Below are 18304 nucleotides of genomic sequence, written 5' to 3'. Positions count from 1 at the left end.
AAAGAGCCTCCCCGTGCCACACAACAGCACAGTGGAGAGAGCCAAATTCCAGGATTTCAGCCCTGCTCCGCTGTTTGAGGCAGACGGTCCAGCTCCAAGCAATCATGGGATTTGTGTTTCTGACCATCAGATCAGCTCAGTCACCTCAGCTACTGTGTCACTAAGCTTTCAATCCTTGAGGAAAAAGGGCCGGTAAGTAGAGTCACTTTGAAGTCATTAATTCCTTTCTATTGCCAGGGTGGTTTAACTTCCAACTACGTTCCCAAAGAGAGTTGTTTCTTACATACTCACTACCAAGAATTTCAAGTGGTGGCTGGGAACTTCAGTTTCCATCACTAGGGTACCCAGGACTGTGCACTTGGCTGCCCACGCTGCTAAAGGTACAAAGAACACGCAAGAGCCACCGCAACCTGTATCGGGATACGGGAGGCAAGACTTCAACCATCATATAAAGCATGACGGATCACCACGTAAACACTGAGCGTGAATACCAGGGGTGGGGCAGGTAAAAACCAAGGACAGCCTCGGGAATGCTCATGCATTGGTGAGCCAAACCCACGAGGGTCCAGCTTGCATTTTAAAAAGGGCTGTTTGTTGTTAAGGAAGCGAATAAAGCCGCCACACCAGATCACAATCCTCCACCGAACACGAGAGCGGGCCCTCATCTGTTCTTATACTACTTTGTACTTCGGGCAGATGCGACCCAAATCGGTAAGGGACACATTCAGCCAGCAGGGATCCTAGTCAGTATTTCACCAGCTGGATGCTGTTTTCACCCCTTAAACCCTAAAATTAAATTATATACTGATTAAAAATAGTGTTTCAACCAATTCCAGGAAAAAACTGCTGTTGGCTACAAAGAGCTTATTTAGTTTTTTTCTTTTATGACAGCACCACCAAAAAAAAAAAAAAAAAAGAGATTATACCAGAGCAGAAACAAGTTACAGAAAGCAAACAAGGAGGCAAACCTCTTGTGTTCTCTTAGCGGTCATCTCTGCACAGAGACCAGATGAGCAGCTTGCTACAGAACCACCCGAAAGCGAGGGAAAAGGTCGTCTCGTCTCAGACCAGCTCCGCTTCCTGAGCCCCAGTGTGCACACTTACAGCAGTTAATTCAGTGCAGTTTAAATTCAAGTCACTCACTTTAGCTTGCACGTTCCAGTAATACTTCTCAGAAACAGTCGTGTCTGCAGCCACACATTCTGTACCTGTATGAGAAGGCGACAGTTCAGCTCCTGCTAGAACTGGTCCTGCATGCGGTCCATATTGCTCATCCCTCACAATCCGACTGACTGCTCCGCTTCGGGAGCGAGCCCGGCAGTAAGTCAGTAGTGGTTTCCGCGCTGCGAGGGAAGGACCGGTGGTGTACAGGTGTTTTCCAAGGGGTGTTTTATACTGTGCGTACCTAAAACATCGAACTAGATCACCACAAGGAAAACACCCGTACTCGACCATCGGTACAAGATTCTGCAGCTATACATGTGCATGTTACAGCAGGCTGAGTGGGCCAGCGAGGGGAGAGTCACAGAAGTGCATGTAGTGTACCGGCAGATCGGCTTTTCTTCCCGGTTGGGCAAATACGATCCTCTTAAACAGGCCAAGTTGGCAGTGGTAAATCCTGTCCCAACGGCTGCTTTGCTGGTGATCACTCATCTCACCATTCCTAGCTTCTTTGTCTCTGTTCCCACCAGTTATCCGGCAGGTTACAGAAGCAACGGAGTTCTCTCCCCAGCCGGCTGCTCCTTCTGAAAAAACTCTTTGATGTGCAGCAGCTTGTTATGGATCCTCTCTCTCAGGGGAGGGATATGGTGGCTAGGGTCCAAGACGTTGGTGCTTCTGCGCTCCCTTTCCCGCTTCCAGGTGAGATAGGGGTGTGGTGGGAAGGGCACTTCGCTCCTCTCTCTGCGAAGCTGCACAGTTATTCCGCTGATGGCCAGCATTGCCCACACTGACAGGACAATGAAGTCTGAGAAAGAGAAGAGAGATCCGAGCAGGTCATTCCTTCCTCTCCCAAGCACAAACACTGAACCAGCTTAGCAACACAAAGGAATGAAGTGTTGTCTCTGCAGCCTTCCCATGCCTCGAGTAATTCCACCCAACGGCAAGAACACGCGTGGGGTTGAGCTAAGTCTGTTCAGCCACATTATCAGGCCTTTCGACTGCCCATGCTGCAAAGTCACCAGCGAGGTGGCAGTCCAAGCCCGAGAAACCCTTTCACAAAGGTCCGCGTCACATAACACCTGCTGGCAGGTTGGTGCCTTTGAGTCTGCTCAGTATTTGTTTGGGAGGACCAGAATTTATCATCTGGGTATTAAATCTCACACTGCACTTACTGTGTTCTCCTTTCAATCCTTCCTACCCTCAGCACTCACTGTTACAATGGAACCAAAGAGGCAGTGACTTTCTTTTTTTAAGAAAAAAAAAGACAAACACCACACAGAGTTGTCTTCAGAGCAGTACTCACCATTTGTTTGAAAAGGCACGTTGGTGTAAGCTCTGCTGAAGTAATCATTGAGGACCCTTCTGAGCAGGTCTAAGGTGATGTAAGCAAGACTTGTGTAAACATAACAAGCAATAGCTAGGATCACCGCGTAAGAGCCTACTATTCCAGAGGCCAGTATGTTCAGCTAGAGGGGGAGACAAAAAAAAAAAATAAGCAGCTTTAGGAGGTTGATAAGCACTTTTTAATGCCACCTCCTGAAGGCAGCATTCTGTACCAGCTCTTCAAGAAAGTGGCTGCACACACCTGTTACCCAGACATGCTGTTAAGACGGAAGTCGCCCCATCCCTGGAAGTGTTCAAGGCCAGGCTGTATGAGGCTTGGAGCAACCTGGTCTAGTGGAAGGTGTCCCTGCCCATGGCAGGGGGTTGAACTAGATGGTCTTTAAGGTCCCTTCCAACCCAAACCATTCTAGGATTCTGTGACTAAGTGCAGATGTTAGACACCACGTGCCACATTGCAAAAGGCCATTCCTTCGCTTAGGGACCATTTAACACAAGTAGGGCTGACCAGGCACTCCCTAGAGCTGGGCCTGTGCTGAGCTTCATGATGCTGTGTTAGGTCTCCTATACATATCCCACAGGGCCACGTTTTGCATTAAGAAGTCTGACACCTCTTCTCCCACCTCCTGAGGTGACAGTGCAGATTACTTACAATTCTCGGACAGCCAACAAAAAGCACTGGAATCATCAAGGCTGCCGAAGAAAAGGTCACCCAGAACACAACATCGTCACGGAAGACCTTGTAGTCTCCTGCAAAGACACCATATTTCACATGGTTTACCATGTAAGACATTTCCTTCTTCTGCAAGTTGTTGAGGGTGAGCTTCCCCCCGTCCCAAAGATTCTGTACACTCAAGTATCTGGAGTACAGTGTGGAAGAACTCAGCTTTTGAGCTCAAATGCTGATCAAGATGCATTGTTACTAAAAACAAGAACAGAAAGAGACTGTCCCAGTTGACTATAGGTCCTGTACTCCAAGTCGGGACAGCAGACCTTGTCCATGAAACAGATTTTTGATGATGAGGTATGTAATACTCATCCGGTAAGAATAAAAAGTATTTTTAAAGAGTATTTCTGCCCAATAAGGAGCCATTTTATTGCCTAAATAGGTTTATAATCTGTAAGCCTGCATCAATATAAGTTTGACTCTAGAGTGTGGTGCAAGCAGAGCCATCACAACGCAAGATAACAAACTCTTCTGGCTCTAGGAAGAGTAACCGAGTCACTCAAACTATGCTTCCCCCGCTTCCTACGGCCTGTCAGTTAAACAGGGTACAAGCTGCCCCCCAGCCGAGGCACTGTTTAACAAAGAGCAACCAGGGACTGCATGGATTATCACAGGGTGGTGGGCCGAGTCACACACAGGTGACTGGAGAATGAAAACACTGTCCCACCAAGGGATCGTAAGTAGAAACGTTTAGGGAGATTCAAAATTACAATAGAGAAAGCAGGGTGGCTGATGCTCTGATGGCCCTGAGGGATTCCAGCTCAGCAGCCTTGCTTGCTTTTCAGCCATTTGTTTATAGTTTCTCCAAGTGATTCTAAAGACCCTGATTACGTTAATGCAGCTACAAATACAAGTTTGACTCCTACAGTGCAGTGCTCCCAGAGCCTCGCGCCAAAGCAGGGTGAAAGGTAACAGCAGGAGCTCCTCTTATTCCGTGATGCCTTTATTCCTGCAGCCTCCAAGCGAGACAGCAGATTTTTTACTGTGACTTGTTCTGGACAGAGAACAAGACAGGCAGCAAGTGCTTGCCTGGAGCACAGCCGGTGCCACAGGCTGCGGAGCTGGCATGCAGCTCAGCTAGAAACAGTCTCAGCAGGTTCTCTGCAGAATGAGCAGCTTCCTTTTCTCTGCAGAATGAGCAGCTTCCTTTTCCCACCAGTGCAGATTCCCCAGGTAGCTTTAATTACAGCACACCTGAAAGAAGGCCTCAGGTAACATCTCTAGACCTCCCAGCACTGGAAAGGGAAAGTTAAAATCTAACACCAGGATAAACCAGATAGTGACGCTCCTCTTAGAGCCTTGGAATGTCCCTGTAATACAGCAGGAACACATCACTTAGCAGCAGAGTATTTCAGTGCATACCTAGTGGAGTAAAGAAGACGGTTGATGAAAAGAGAAAACCCAGCACAAGTCCAATAATGAACATGCAGAGTAGGACAGAGCCAAATCTCCACCAGCTTGCAACCAGGAAAAGCCCTCCAGTAATTCCAGCTACTGCTGTCAAAATAAGACGCACTGAAAAAGAAGAAAGGAAATGCCAACATTCTCCCAGCTCCAGTTACTCCAACAATGTATTCAGCAGCTTTATTTACACGCTTGATTCTGTAACCTAGTGAAAACCTTTTGTAAAAAAGCCAAACAAGAGCATCAGTATTTGATTCATGCATTTCACTTAGACTCCAACTGCCACTGCAGAAGAGTGGATTCTGTAATCTAGTGAAAACCTTTTGTAAAAAAGGCCAAACAAGAGCATCAGTATTTGATTCAAGCATTTCACTTAAACTCCAGTCTGCAACTGCAGATGTGCTACTGGAAGAGTGGCCCAGGCCTGGAATGAAAGTCTTGTGACTATGTACATCAGTACCTCAAGTTCCCAGGGCAGGCATGTTTGCAACAGCTAATGCACAAGTATCAAAAAACATAACTATGAGGCAGGACAAAGACAAGAGGAACTAAATCTTGCTAGTCTAACAAGCAGGACGCAGACATTTTACAGACGACATCTGCTTTCAAACTGAAACTGAGGCCCACCCATTATGAAAGAAGTAGGAAAGAAGCCTGCTGCAAATTCCCAGAGTTTCTAAAAACCTGTGTTTTCCTTGGACAGACACTCAAATTGGTCTTTTATAGGTGCAGCTATTAATTCTGCATTACTGTTTGATGTTGCATCAGTTACTCTTGCACATTCAGCTTTTACAGTAGTCAGAGCTCAGTTGAAGTACTCAGGTACAGTCCTGCTATCCTCCCTATGGCCAGCCAAACACAACTGAGATTTTACTTTAGGGATGCATAACAATACTTTGGGAAGAGTGCGGAGTATCCCGACACATCTACTCACCATCATAACCGAGGCCAGTTACCCTTGTAACGAATACAAAGAAGAAGAATCCTGAGACTATGAAGCCCATGAAGAACAAGTCTAGAGAAGAAAGAAGAAAGATTTAGTAGGCTTCCAGGTCACTTCACACCAAACCCACTTCAGTGCATCCTCAGACATCCTCATCTTACGACAGGGAAAGAACATAGCAGCTCGCTGGCCGAGAAGCACAAAAGGAAAGCCAGATCATCATAGAATCTTAGAATCATAGATCACACTTGTTCCGGAAAGGGGTATCCTCAGGGACTTCAGATAGTCAAAAAGGCACATGTTTGTATTGCCCAGCATGCACCTGGGTTCTAGGTTTCCATTCTTTGCATACCAGAAACTTCTTACTCTGCGCTTTGTAGAATCACAGAATCTTTTAGGATGGAAAAGACAGTTGATGTCATCAAGTCCAACTGTTAACCTAGCACTGCCAAGTCCATGCTTAAATGCTCTGATCCCATAAAAGCAAAGCAGGGATTACATGCCAATTAGATCCACTATCAAGTGAATCTTAGTAATAACACCACCATTCTAACTTACATCTATGACATTCCAACCAGACCTATGACAAAAAAAAAAAAAAAACAAACACACCACCAACATACAGTACCTGTTTTCCAGAATCTGTGTCCAAAAAAGCAAGCAAAGAGACCAAGAACACCAAAAGCAGTGAAGACGACTTTGGTAGAGAGTTTGCCTACAAGGAGAAAGAATGGGTTACTAGAGTATTCCACCTGGTAGTCCCAATGAGACCAAGGTAAGGTCAGGTTGCTGTCACCGAGTCTGACAACTTAATGGCTGCTGCTGCTTCAAAGACACCATGTGAGCAGATCTGCAATGCCTGTACTAACCATTATCTTGATAGATCTCCAGACTACTGAAGTCGTTCCAGTCTGATTAAGAAACCAAGAGCTTCCTCCTTATTCAAAACACAAGTTTCTGTAACAATTCAGTAGCTGTAACTTGCTGTTTATAATACTGATACAGCTGTACCTGAAAATTCTCAGCTCAGCTTTAAAAGAGGGACAAATATGTATTAAAGAAATCAGTGCTACAGTATTAGTGACCCAGGCAGCAGCTAGAGCCTATCACTGCAGCCTTCCCCATATTCTCCCTTCAACATGCTCTCCAGGCAGCAGAAGTGACCAGCACATCCCAGTATGCCTCACCTCTGTCTCCCAGGCAAAGTTCTTACTGGTATTTAAGCTATTTAGAACAAGTAAACCACATTTTCCTGGTTGCCTGAGAAGAGGCGTTTAGCCCAGATAATGTGCCTTGTGCTGTCACAAGACAACATCAGGTTTGACAACAGTTACTTGTGTTACAGGATATGTAAGGAAAGAGTCACGAGAACAAATCTTACTTTATGAAACATATTCTACCCACTATGCTTATCCCTTCTGCGCTCATGATGGGCTTGGCAGCTTTACTCTTCTTCTACTCTAATTGTATCGCTGCATAGGTTTGTACAAAGTAGCTTAACGCTGTAGTCATTCCACTATTGCTGGCATTGTCCTCATGCTTATTTTAGGTGACTATCTCCTTTAACAAATATTTGTAAGTTACCAGCTCCTGTAAGCACCAGCAGTTGCAACAGTCAGGCTGGACCCTACCCTAGTTTATGTTTTACTAGCTTAGTTTCACATACAGCACCTAGAGCCCTAAAAGCTATTTGAGATTAAGTATGTGGTTCATATGGAAATGCTAGAGTGGCACAGCAACGCTGAAAGCCACATGTTAAACCTCTATTAAGTTAAATCTTCAAATGCTAACAGTTCTCCTTAGTCTTACTTAGGTATTCTAGAGTTTCTCCTCAGTCAAGAAGCAGAGTGTCATAAAGTAACAAAAAGGTATCTAGTGTAGAAAATAAGAGCTCCTTCACCTATTTAAAAAAAAAACCTCAAACACCACTCAGCATGCTGGCGCACCACAAGCCTGAAACGAGTTGGCAAGGACACACAAGTCCCCACTTACTGAGAGAAGAGCAGTTATCCACCAGGTCAGTCAAGCTGCAGGCATATGTATGCACAGGTATGTACGCAGCAGAAGTATTCCAAAGAGGATCCCACACTATGACGTTGTAGATCACACCTTGCCCAGGAAGCGAGGAGAAGTAGACATTGGTCTTGTCATCAGCTGTCAGCGAAAGCATCTGGAACAGTAAAGAATATTTTTAATTGCAAGGAACTGCTTGTAACTGCTGGCACGTTGATGTGTCCCTACAGCTGAGGGAATACTCAGCAGCTCAAAGATGCTGATCAACAAGAACTGCAGGCAAGAGCTCTCTTGTTCTAAACCCTCTCAGTATTACCAGTTGAAGCAGTAAAGGCTCACAGGACAGACTCCACTTCCTCCAACATTATTATGTCTTCTGACCAGGGAGAAGATTGTCCCACTCGTATGTTTTGCTTCTCCCCACCTGAGGGCACAATTCAGTTTCCCTAGCAGCCTAACCCAGGTCTGGCCCCCGAAGCAGACAAGGCTGCCGTTCTGCTCCCTGTCAAGGCCAGGCTGCTCACAGCCACGGAGATTCTCCCCAGTCTGTCCCTAGCAGTCTCTTTGCCGAGGCGTAGGCAAATACACAGCAAGTGTTTGCTCTTACAAATCACATCTCTTTATGCCACTCCAATGGGGCCTGTTTCCAGTCCAGTTCCACTACACTCTCCTTCCTCTTGTGTTCCCTGCCCAGTTCTCAGCATCTGAGGTCACCAGTCCCCAGCATCTGTCAGGCATTGTAGGAGACTATCAATCTCTGCCAGAAGTGGCTCAACTTCTGGATTTACAGGCAGTACTGCCATAGGCAAGCCGGCCTCAACGTTACTGAAGGAGCACTGTGGCTAAAGCAGCATTCAGCAAGCAGGAAGAGACTGCAAGAAGAGCTTGTTTAATTAAGGAAAGAGCACAAGACACAGAAACACATCACAGACCAGTCACTAATGTCTACCTAATAGCAGAGCCCACTGCAAGAAACCTCAGTTCTGCCACGTTTCAGGCTGTGCTAACTTGCCACCCTCTATCCCCAAAAGAGTGGGGGTGCCATTCTGCATGCAACGCTCACTGTACGCTTCCTAGCCAGAAATCCCAAATACAAGCAAGAAGCCGGAAGCACCATCAGCTTGCTTATGTCACCAGTTAAGGAAGATGAAAGCACAGGGGAGGTAAAAATTTAAGCTAGTGCCACTGCCAAATGCCTGGTACACCAGCACTTCACACTTACTTTAATGCCATTAGCTCTGATACTTTGCACCTCAGACATCTTCCGTATGTGGCTCATGAGCATCATCTCGGAAAGATCGTTCTCTGGTAAGAAGTACTGGTAGACATCATAGTGCAGCCGCCACCTGGAATTCTGACCGGTCCCCGAATCGCAGGATGGTGGGTTTGCTCCTCTACAGATAGAGAGATCAGCTATGTACCCAGATCTTAACATTAGCTTTCAGGAGTTACCTGTCTGAGGTGGCAACATCTGTCTTCTACTCTTCAGAAGTTAACACCAGCAACTAATCCAAATTAGACTGAGTGTTGTGAGCACAAGTCAGAGCAGTTATGCAGAACTACCCTGATGCAGGCAGCATCTGTGCTGGTACCGGCCTTTACATATAGAGGGGCTTCCTACGAGTTGTCGTAAGGACCCAGCACAAGAATTTTGAGAGGTCAGTGGCCGAAGATCGCAGCAACACTGCTCGTTTTTGCACGCATGCTATACATGCGGCTCTGAACGCAGCCTTTCCCATTCCCTGCCCATCACTGGGACATGAGGCACCATCCAGGAGGTGACGCCTTATAACTCCATGTCTCAGTATTAAACAAAACTCTACATCATGGTCCAGTACCAATAAAAGAATAAAACTGGCTATAATACACAACTGTTCCTCAAACAGATTAAGCCATTGTGAGGGACAGGAAGATCCAGTATTTGCTGACTGCTTGCACATCTGGAGTTGCATAACCTCTCCCACAAGACGCAACTCTCAACTTTTATCTCCGTTACCTCTCCCCCTCCTTTTTCCTCATTTACTTCTCAGTTTGTTGCAGCAAACAAGATTTCTACCAGCAGCTGGATAGCCAGCCTTTCCAGCAGCACCTTGTTTTATGACTTTGCCCCAGTGCAGGACAAAGGAAGCCATGCTCAGTGCATTGAAGTTTTCCCACACACCTCATATATCCCAAATTGGCAGGGGCAAACTTGATGTGTATATCAACCAATGTATAGTCTAGGTAAATATTTGGATCCACTTCCAAGTCAAATTCTAGATTGCAGCCTCCAGGAATAGGATCTAGAACACAGAAAAGATAAGCGTCGTAGTTTTAACTTCCCCCTCGCACAGCATGAAAAAGGTTCTAAGATCTCAGCAATGCCCGTACCTGCAGGCACAGTCTGTTTGCTGAGCGCAAAAAATGGCCAGGTTCTAGCCCTGCAGACAACACAAGTGCTTTCACTGCAGTCTAAGAGAGGTCCTGATATTCATGCACAGCAGTTTTCTGCTCTAAGGCTGAAGTCATGACAAGACTGTACAGTACATCCTACACAAGACTCACAATTCAGCGGTGATAATAAGCTTTTTCAGCCCATTTCGAAAGAATTTCTGGTATCCCTATCATATGTCTGCACCACATAAGAATGCCACCTCTGAAAGGTCAACACTTCCTTTCATAGTTAACTTGTTAAGGGATACCAGCTCTGCTTATTCAAAGTAGTGTGAACGTACCTTTCTCCATATAGGGAATGGAGAGAGCTGTGCTGAGCACCTGGCTAGCATCCAGCGACCGGAGGTACCACGTGCATACAGTCTGCTGGGGCCGAAGGATGGAAACCAGTCCTTTGTCTACTCCGGTTCCCGAGCTGTTCACAGATGGATTCTGGACAGAAACAAACAGTTCTTCTTGAGAAGATTTCCACTGCAGCTCGATGCATTGCACAGGAGTCACATTCCTGCCACAAACCCGCAGGGAGCACATCACAGTGACAGTTGCCACAGACAAGGCATTCAGCCCTTAGCTAGCTAGTTCAAAAAGAAGATGGAAAAAAAGGGATCTGGAAAAAAGGGAGTGGCCTCTGACACTACATATTGTCTAGTTCAGGCTCAAAAACCCAAGTGACAAGTTTGAGACTACTAAAGAGTTAATAACCACAAGCAAAATTATAGACAAACCTAGCTAGTTGCCATCTGCTGCTATGGCGGGACTAGTAAAGGTGTAAAGGGATTGGAACATCCCTCACTAACAGTTGTGAGATGGCACTAAAGGGCATTCTAGGAGCCAAGGTGCAGAAGTACCTCACTACCTCTATCAGAACAGAGAGGATTGTATGACAGCTGGCTTAACACCAGCCATGCCAGACAAGTCCTTGGGGCCAGATCAGCTACTGACCCCACACCCACCAGCACCATCCTTTTCAGAACCAGGGATCGTGAGAAAGATCAGGAAGCGGTAGCAGTGTCACACTCACACGGCTGGAACAACCAGTTGACCTCCAGTCAAATCTATTTTTCAGCACGGAAAATGTGCTTTTGGCCAAGACAACCACAGTCTGAGACAACACAGTAAGGAGGCATGTTGGACCTGGCAGGCTTTAAAGGTCTGGCTCAGCTTCGTATTTCCAGAGGCAGGCCAGCCCCAAAAGCAGTACAGCCATACTTCTGCACCACTGTCCTTAGCCTAGTAAGGCCCATGAATGCAAAGAGTCTGAATTGACAGCAAAAATTCTGCTACTGATAGTCAAAGACTGAACAGGCATAAACAGTAATGCCTCAGCCCTGTAATCCTGGCTATTCCATCAGTACAAAGCAGACCGAGCAGCTGGGCGACTTGTGTTACAGGTTATTCACCTGTACACTTCCCAGGATGTTTCTCAGCACTCTATATCCTCATGGGGAAAATACTGATGAGGAGAGGGAAACTGGCTGGCAGCTCTCCATCTACCACCTTCAGCTTAGTCTACATTCCGCTCAGATACCACTTAGAGCTTCACAGCACCACAAAACCCAGTATTTTAGAGTGCATCCTAGTAACAACGGGACAGACTGAGGCTGGTGCAGAGTAGCAGAAATGCTTATATTGTTGGCTAGAAGTAGGAGCCTCCAACAGAGTGTGGAGGAATTTCTCCACATGCCAAAGGAGCCTTAAACTCAGGACAAGCAGCTGGAGTTACGAGGTATCACACCTGTCACAGCCAGATCCAAGCCCCATAAGGTCAGACAACTGCACATCCCAAAGTGATCATGTTTGGTGTGTAAGGTACCTGGCAAATACTTATCATGAATCTGCTTCTAATTTGACAAGCTAACAGATAGCAGTCAGCAGTCACACATCAAAAAGCAACACTTCAAAGTCTTGCGACATTGTCAAGCCAGCTCTGAAATTTCTCCAGCATTCAGTCCTCCAAAAGAGCTGCTACGACATAAGGTACAGGAAAGGATTTCTAAAGCTAAAACATCCCAAGAGCCACGCAGGTAAGATATTGGTATTACTTATATAGCTTCGGTTCCATATCTGCACATGTACCAGAGGCAACTCCTCTGCTCAAAGAAAAGTAGCACTTAAGAAGGGAAGTGACACTCTTACCATACCTTATCGAAGGATATCACCACATCACTTTGCTGGGCATGTACTTGAAAAATAACGACTGTCACATTGCTTGCAATGTTCCTGATTACGGCTTCCACTGGATTGGTCTGGTTAAGTAGCACATTTCTGAATTTTCCCAAGGAGAGCTCAAGAAGACCTGCATTACAAAAAAAAAAGCACAAGATCCACTTGTGGAGGGTTTTTGTTTGTTTGTTTTAAATCAAGAGGGAAGCAATTACGAAGGAGAGCCTGGAAGCTCCAGTGGCCCAGTATTAGTCAGCTGGGAGCAGAGCAAGATGTTTAATGCTACTGTCACCCCATAAGCTGCACAGAACCCACCATGCAACCTAGCACCTAGGCACACGGGGCAGGAAACCCTGCCAGGAGCTCAGTACCGGATACAGCTGGGCTCACCAGCGACAGACACTACCTGCAGCTGACCAGCTGGCAACATTCAGTAGAGTAAGCAAGAGAGGATACTGTTCTTTGGCCAATACAAGCAAATATGTTCCTATTAGCCAGCTAACTTCCACAATACCTGTTAGACCTTCTGGGTGAATTCCCAGACCACGGGAGTCAGAGTCACCTTCCACAACAGTCAAATCTGTAGTTTACATACCTATACTTACACACTTTCAGCTATTTCACGAGTCTCTTGTTCCCACACTGTTCTTAATTATTAGGACTGTTGGACCTTAGTTTCTGCATCTAAAAATCTGACTAATTTTTCCAAGGCACAACCAAGACCATTTCTTCTTACAATGAGTATAACCCCATGATCCACCGTCATTTTAATTTAAAGAGAACCACATGAGCTAGGATGTAAGATTCTTTGAGAATCAGCTTTGGCTTGTCATTCAAGTCCTGCCAGAAAGCCTGGTTTCTCCCTGTGCTAGGCTCACAAAGCACAGAGGATGTCAAGGGAGGAAAGAGAAGCAGCTGTACAGAAGCCACAAGATTCTCTTCTGTTGTTGATTAGCAGGCAGATTAGATGCTTGCAGAGCATGCACAATGCCTTTCAGGTTTCTCCTTGAATTCTCCTGCATGCACACACAGTAAGTAGCCAAGCAGCCCTAAAACTTATCAAGCCTAAACACACACACAGAGTACTTCCTCAACAAAGTTTCCCCTTCTAGTGTTAAAGGGTTGATACTGTCAACTACCCCAACAGAAGCGCAGAGTAATCAACAGCACCCTCCCACACACACTGCTGCTGATGTCTCAGGTGGCCTCCCATCCAAAAAAGGAAAGGATATGGTCTTCTCATCCAAAACCCTGTAGCCAGTACTCCGTACTCCTTCTCTGTTATTTTTCACCCTCCCCTGCCAAGAATTGGCATCTTTGGCCAGCTTCTTTGCCTCTTGATGATACATAAACGGAGGTGAGCTCATACCCTCGTGCCTCCTCCACTCATCCCACAGCAGAGGAAAAAAAAAAGAAAAGGAAAAGCCTAATTCATCTCATCTCGCTAACTTCAACCCTTACATGCTCATCCCCAGAAATTGTTATTCCATCGCAAATAAAACCCCAGCTGAAATATGGGGATCATAAACCATCTAGGAGGGAAAAAAAGAGTAGATTCTACATTTTTCTGCGCCATCATCTGCGGTTTGTGTTAAGATAGAAAAGGTTCCTACTCCAAGTTTTCAAACAGTAATTAAGGTAAAATTAGAGCTACAAAAAACCCACCACCTTTGAGTATTCTTCAGTTTCTGATAGAGTCCCTGGGGCAGTATTCAGATGTCCTCCCCTTCATAAGGCCTCTTTCACTCTTAAGTTCCACCAGAAATGCAACCAACAGTATGAATGCTAAAGAAAAGCATTCAAAAGGCATGGACTATACATCCATGCATTCAAAAATTTGGAGCAAATGCAGGAAAACATACTTTTCTTTGCTCTTTAAGAACTTCAGCATGGTTTACTGAGCTGCAAGATGTTCACACGTACATGTTCTTTTAAGGGAAAAAAATGAAACCATATACATCCTCTGAGCTCTACAGCAAGGGGAAAACTCTGCATTGCTCTGTCTTGTTTCTCACTTCCACTCTACTCATACCCAGAGGCCTCTGCATAAAGAAGAGCAGATTCGCCAGCAAGACACGCAGCCACTACTTCGACATGATCATGAGACTCCAAATGTCAGCAGTACTCTCTCAAGTTTAATTAGCATGGTAAATTAAGGCACGGTGTTCTACATTGCTGTACTGTTTGCATAATTGCTCCTAAAACAGTCCATGTGACACACATTCTAAAACCAAAGTCTGGACAGAAAAGCAGAGATTCAGGGTGAAGAACGAGAACGGCTACATCCATCGGACAAGTATTTTTCAGCTCGCTGTTCACAGGCTCCTTGAAGCACACTTCTAGCCAGGCTTGAAAGATGACTGAAAGGAGAGTTCACAGGCACTGCAGAGCAGCACAGCCTTTTAAGGAGTTTGCTCGAAGAGCCATCGCTGCATGGCCATAGGCTACAGCACCTTTCCAGCCTCCTTCAGTCATTTGGACAAGTCACTGGTGGTGCTCTGCAGCAGAAAGGGAGCGTGGAGAGCAAGACAAGTTAACTCACCCAAAGTTCGTCAGGCTCACTGCTATCGCAAGTCCTCAGACAGGCATTAGGCTACCTTAGCCATACTGAGTTCAGCGCTGTCAAAAATGCTTTGAAGAACAGACCCAGAGCCTTCCACGAACGTGCAGTACTGGCTACAGCATGCACGCCTCTGTGGCCTGCTACCTCCAGGGAGATTAAGCGTAGCCCAGCAGGCCTACAGCTCCAGCAGCACAGGTAGCAAAGATAACACCGCCACAGAAGAGGGGCAGTTGACCCAGCAAGTCAGCAACAGAACCAGGAACAAAACCTAGGCATCCCAGCTTTTTTTTATTGCTTCAAACAGTGGAGATCCAGAAACACTTTAAGATACCAAGCTATCCCCTCTCTTCCTCACCTTGTAGGGAGAACCACGATGGTCACTGCATGTCACAGAAGTTTTGGGTTAGAAACAAAAAGAGGAACCCTCACTATTACAGAGATTTTCAACTGTAAACATACTTTTAAACAAGTCAGCATTTTGGAAACTGAGCAAGAGCCGAGCAAAGATGGAGTATGGAGCATGTATTACTTGGTATACTAGTACCACCAGTACTAGAACAGAAGCACAGATATTCCAGCATGTGGAAGAGAAATGACGAGCAGAGGTGGACAACAGTCTAGTCTGTCACTCCACGTTGCATCTTCTTCCCCACATGAAGGGCAAAGCCAGTAAAGACAGCAAAGGAATTGAACCCCCCAGAGCTCTTCCAAGATCAAAAGTCCCTATTCTTAACTCTAAGAAATGAGGTAGTAAACCACGTTTCCAGCTCCAATATTCGCATCATTCCCCATCACCAATAAGCAGCTAACCATACAGTATTGCCGACGGCGTCTGGCAGTCCAGTTTCCATTAAGAAATGGAACTGAAGAAACACCATTGCTGCCCAAGTAAGAACAGCCTTTTCCTACAGAACTGTGTTCAAACACTGTGTTTGCCTCAGACAAGAGAGTTCTCTGCAGCCTGAGAAAATGGATTTCTACTCCGTGCCGACTGAATTAGAGCAGATACGCAGAATAACCTTACCTAAGCTTTAAGAGTTAAAGAACCACCTTGCAGTGCAGGGAGTATATCAACAAGTTGCCACATGAATACATTTAATGGAGATGAAATGCAAGCTCAGACTGAAAACTAGTTTGAGAAGGAAAAACAGGAGTATACAGTTACTTAACAATCAAACCAGCAGCCACATTCTATCAAACCTGTAAGGCCATGCATGCACAGCTGCACAGCAGAGCCCTGCTGCAAGCTGTCTTCCCACACAAGTAAGACACCACCCACCCCATCCCCAAAAGAAGCAAGAAGACTTATGAAAGCTTCTGAACTTTAATTGCATGTCTACCGAGACCGATGCCTAGAGCAGCCTGATGCTTAAAGCAGATTGTGACAAGCCATGTTCTGTGCCACTAACTGCACCACGCCCATCCTAGATGTCCAAGTTACAGATGTCATGAGGTCTTCCACAGTCTGAAAAGCAAAGGATGTTACCACCCGTCTCCCTGCTTAGAGTTTTACTGACACGCTTGATTTTGCGAGACCCGGGCTCGGCCACATCGCTGGCACTGTTGGTGTCACTTGCGCATCTGGGCAATAGCGCTTTGAGATGCGAGTGACCAGCTGTCCAACGCATTCAGAAAACTAAACAGCTTTGTGTGAACCTCTTCCTCTAAAATACACTGTCTGGGCACAGCCTAAACAGCTCACACAAACCAAGATCATCCAGATAAGCTCCCTTCGTGAACAGCGCACTGCTCAACCCCAATTACACCCTAAGCGCGATTTATTTCTCCCAACACTAAACAACTTCGTGTGGACGTAGCAAACGAGGCCAGCTGCACTCCTACTTCATAAAGTCAGAGCTCCCTGGGAGGGAACAAACACGATATACAAAAACATTCTCTCACAAACACGAAGTTTGAAAAGCTGCAGCCCATCAGAACCCCAGAGATGTAATCAAGGACCGGTTTTACTTGTCAGCGCTAAAATCGAGCAGGGTCTTCTCGTATTAGGAGATAGCAGAGCCCATTCCTGCAAATGCAGGTGTCCAAGACTGAATAGCCACAGGACAATTTTAAATAAGTGAACCATTATGTAAGTGTCCTTGTTTAAAGGGCCTAATGATCAGCTAGACATCAGTACACAAATTACACAGCTTATTAGCTTTTCATGAGGAAAATACATTCTCCCTCCACCCTCAATTCTGTAAGAAAATATACCAACAGACTCCTCCAAGGCAAAGCAGCCAGCTTAGTCCTGTGCTCATTCTGCCGTTTTACATACCGTGAAAAGATTACTCAACACATGACTCACTCTCAATCACATCTGTGCGACAAATGGTTTGTCAGCATCTTTCAGTATAAACATTAAGACCCAAGAACGCTGAGCTTGATGCTCAGACCCGCATGCCACCGTCAGGTGCAAGCCTAAGCTTCTGGGGCCTGCAAGAAGCGGGGAACACTTGGCTCCCCACTAACATCTTGAGCGTGTGACCCGAGGGGCGGAGGGGCAAGTCATCCACACTTCAGCCTGATCCAACCGCTGTCCTGCAGCCTTGCAAAGCATGCTAAAGGTAGATTTCTCCTTTTGGAGAATAAAGTTGCATTAGAGGGGAGTTTAGAAATTTAAAAAAACTAAGCAGAGGAGGCTTACAGCTCTAACGTAAGAGGCTGCTTGCTTATCTCTGAAAGGAAACTGATTATTTTTTCCTGTATTTGTACAGATAAGAGTTTAACCAGAAAAAAAAGTAGGCAGCTGATACATCTTCACAAGCTATTCTCGTTACAGCACACTTACCTCTGGACACCTATTTTAGTCCCATGCAGGAACACAGGGGAATTAAAGAAAGAAAAGATCCATGCCAAATAAAGCAGGTTACATCAGCACAGCCAACGAGTAATTTTAGGAGCCTAACTCCAAATTCTAAGAGGGGGTCACTCATCCTCATTTTATAGGGCCAGTGGTTTCCAACCCACATTTTGCAGGGAGCTGGGAAACCAAGACCACCTGTTACAGTCCAAAAAAGATAATAACCCTGCTGTTAACCTTGATCCCTTCCTCATAAGCTCCCGGGTAGTGAATAGAGAGTGTTCCCAGAAGGAACACTCTACACCAGCCTCAGCAGCCTGTACCGTATGCCCGCAACGGCATGGTAAAAACTAACCCAGCAGATCCATGTCAGAACGATGGCGTTCACCCCACCGCCTGGGACACCCCCTTAAAACACCCTGCAGGCCTCACCAACAAACCCCTTTCCCTTTCATCCTGCCAGCTGCCGGGCCGGCCCGAAACACCCCTCTCCCCAGCTCCGGGCTCCACGGGCCTTACCGCGCGACTGATGGCGGCCATGCCCCCCCTTCCCTCGTCAGCACTCACCTGAGGCACCAACGCGGCGCAGGACCCCCAGGAGCCCCAAAAGCACCACGGCACAAGGAGAGAGCCGCATGGCGCTGCGGAGAGAAGGGGAGAGGCAGCTGAGAACGGGTCAGGGCGGCGAGGAGGAGCCTTGAAGCCGGGCGGGGTCTGTGAGGCGGCGCAGCGCCCGCGAAGGCGGGCGCTGCG

The 18304-nt window shown here is 46.3% G+C and overlaps 1 protein-coding gene across 1 annotated transcript; it reads right to left on the bottom strand.

The window, feature by feature from the left end:
• Positions 1-1703: 1703 nt before the first annotated feature.
• On the bottom strand, positions 1704-18188 carry TM7SF3 (transmembrane 7 superfamily member 3). The gene is made up of 12 exons (XM_010156814.1): positions 18119-18188; positions 12164-12318; positions 10304-10454; positions 9751-9871; positions 8812-8983; positions 7569-7746; positions 6205-6291; positions 5568-5648; positions 4592-4744; positions 3155-3252; positions 2465-2627; positions 1704-1966 (listed from the first exon to the last, which is right to left on the bottom strand). Exons 1-12 carry the CDS (start codon positions 18186-18188, stop codon positions 1704-1706), a joined length of 1692 nt encoding a protein of 563 aa, XP_010155116.1.
• Between the last annotated feature and the right edge of the window lie 116 nt (positions 18189-18304).

This window comes from Eurypyga helias, unplaced genomic scaffold, assembly GCF_000690775.1.
Source record: "Eurypyga helias isolate BGI_N326 unplaced genomic scaffold, ASM69077v1 scaffold36928, whole genome shotgun sequence".
NCBI lineage: Eukaryota > Metazoa > Chordata > Aves > Eurypygiformes > Eurypygidae > Eurypyga > Eurypyga helias.
The sequence above is the reverse complement of the archived record's forward strand: the minus strand, read 5'-3'. Positions and strand labels throughout refer to the sequence as shown.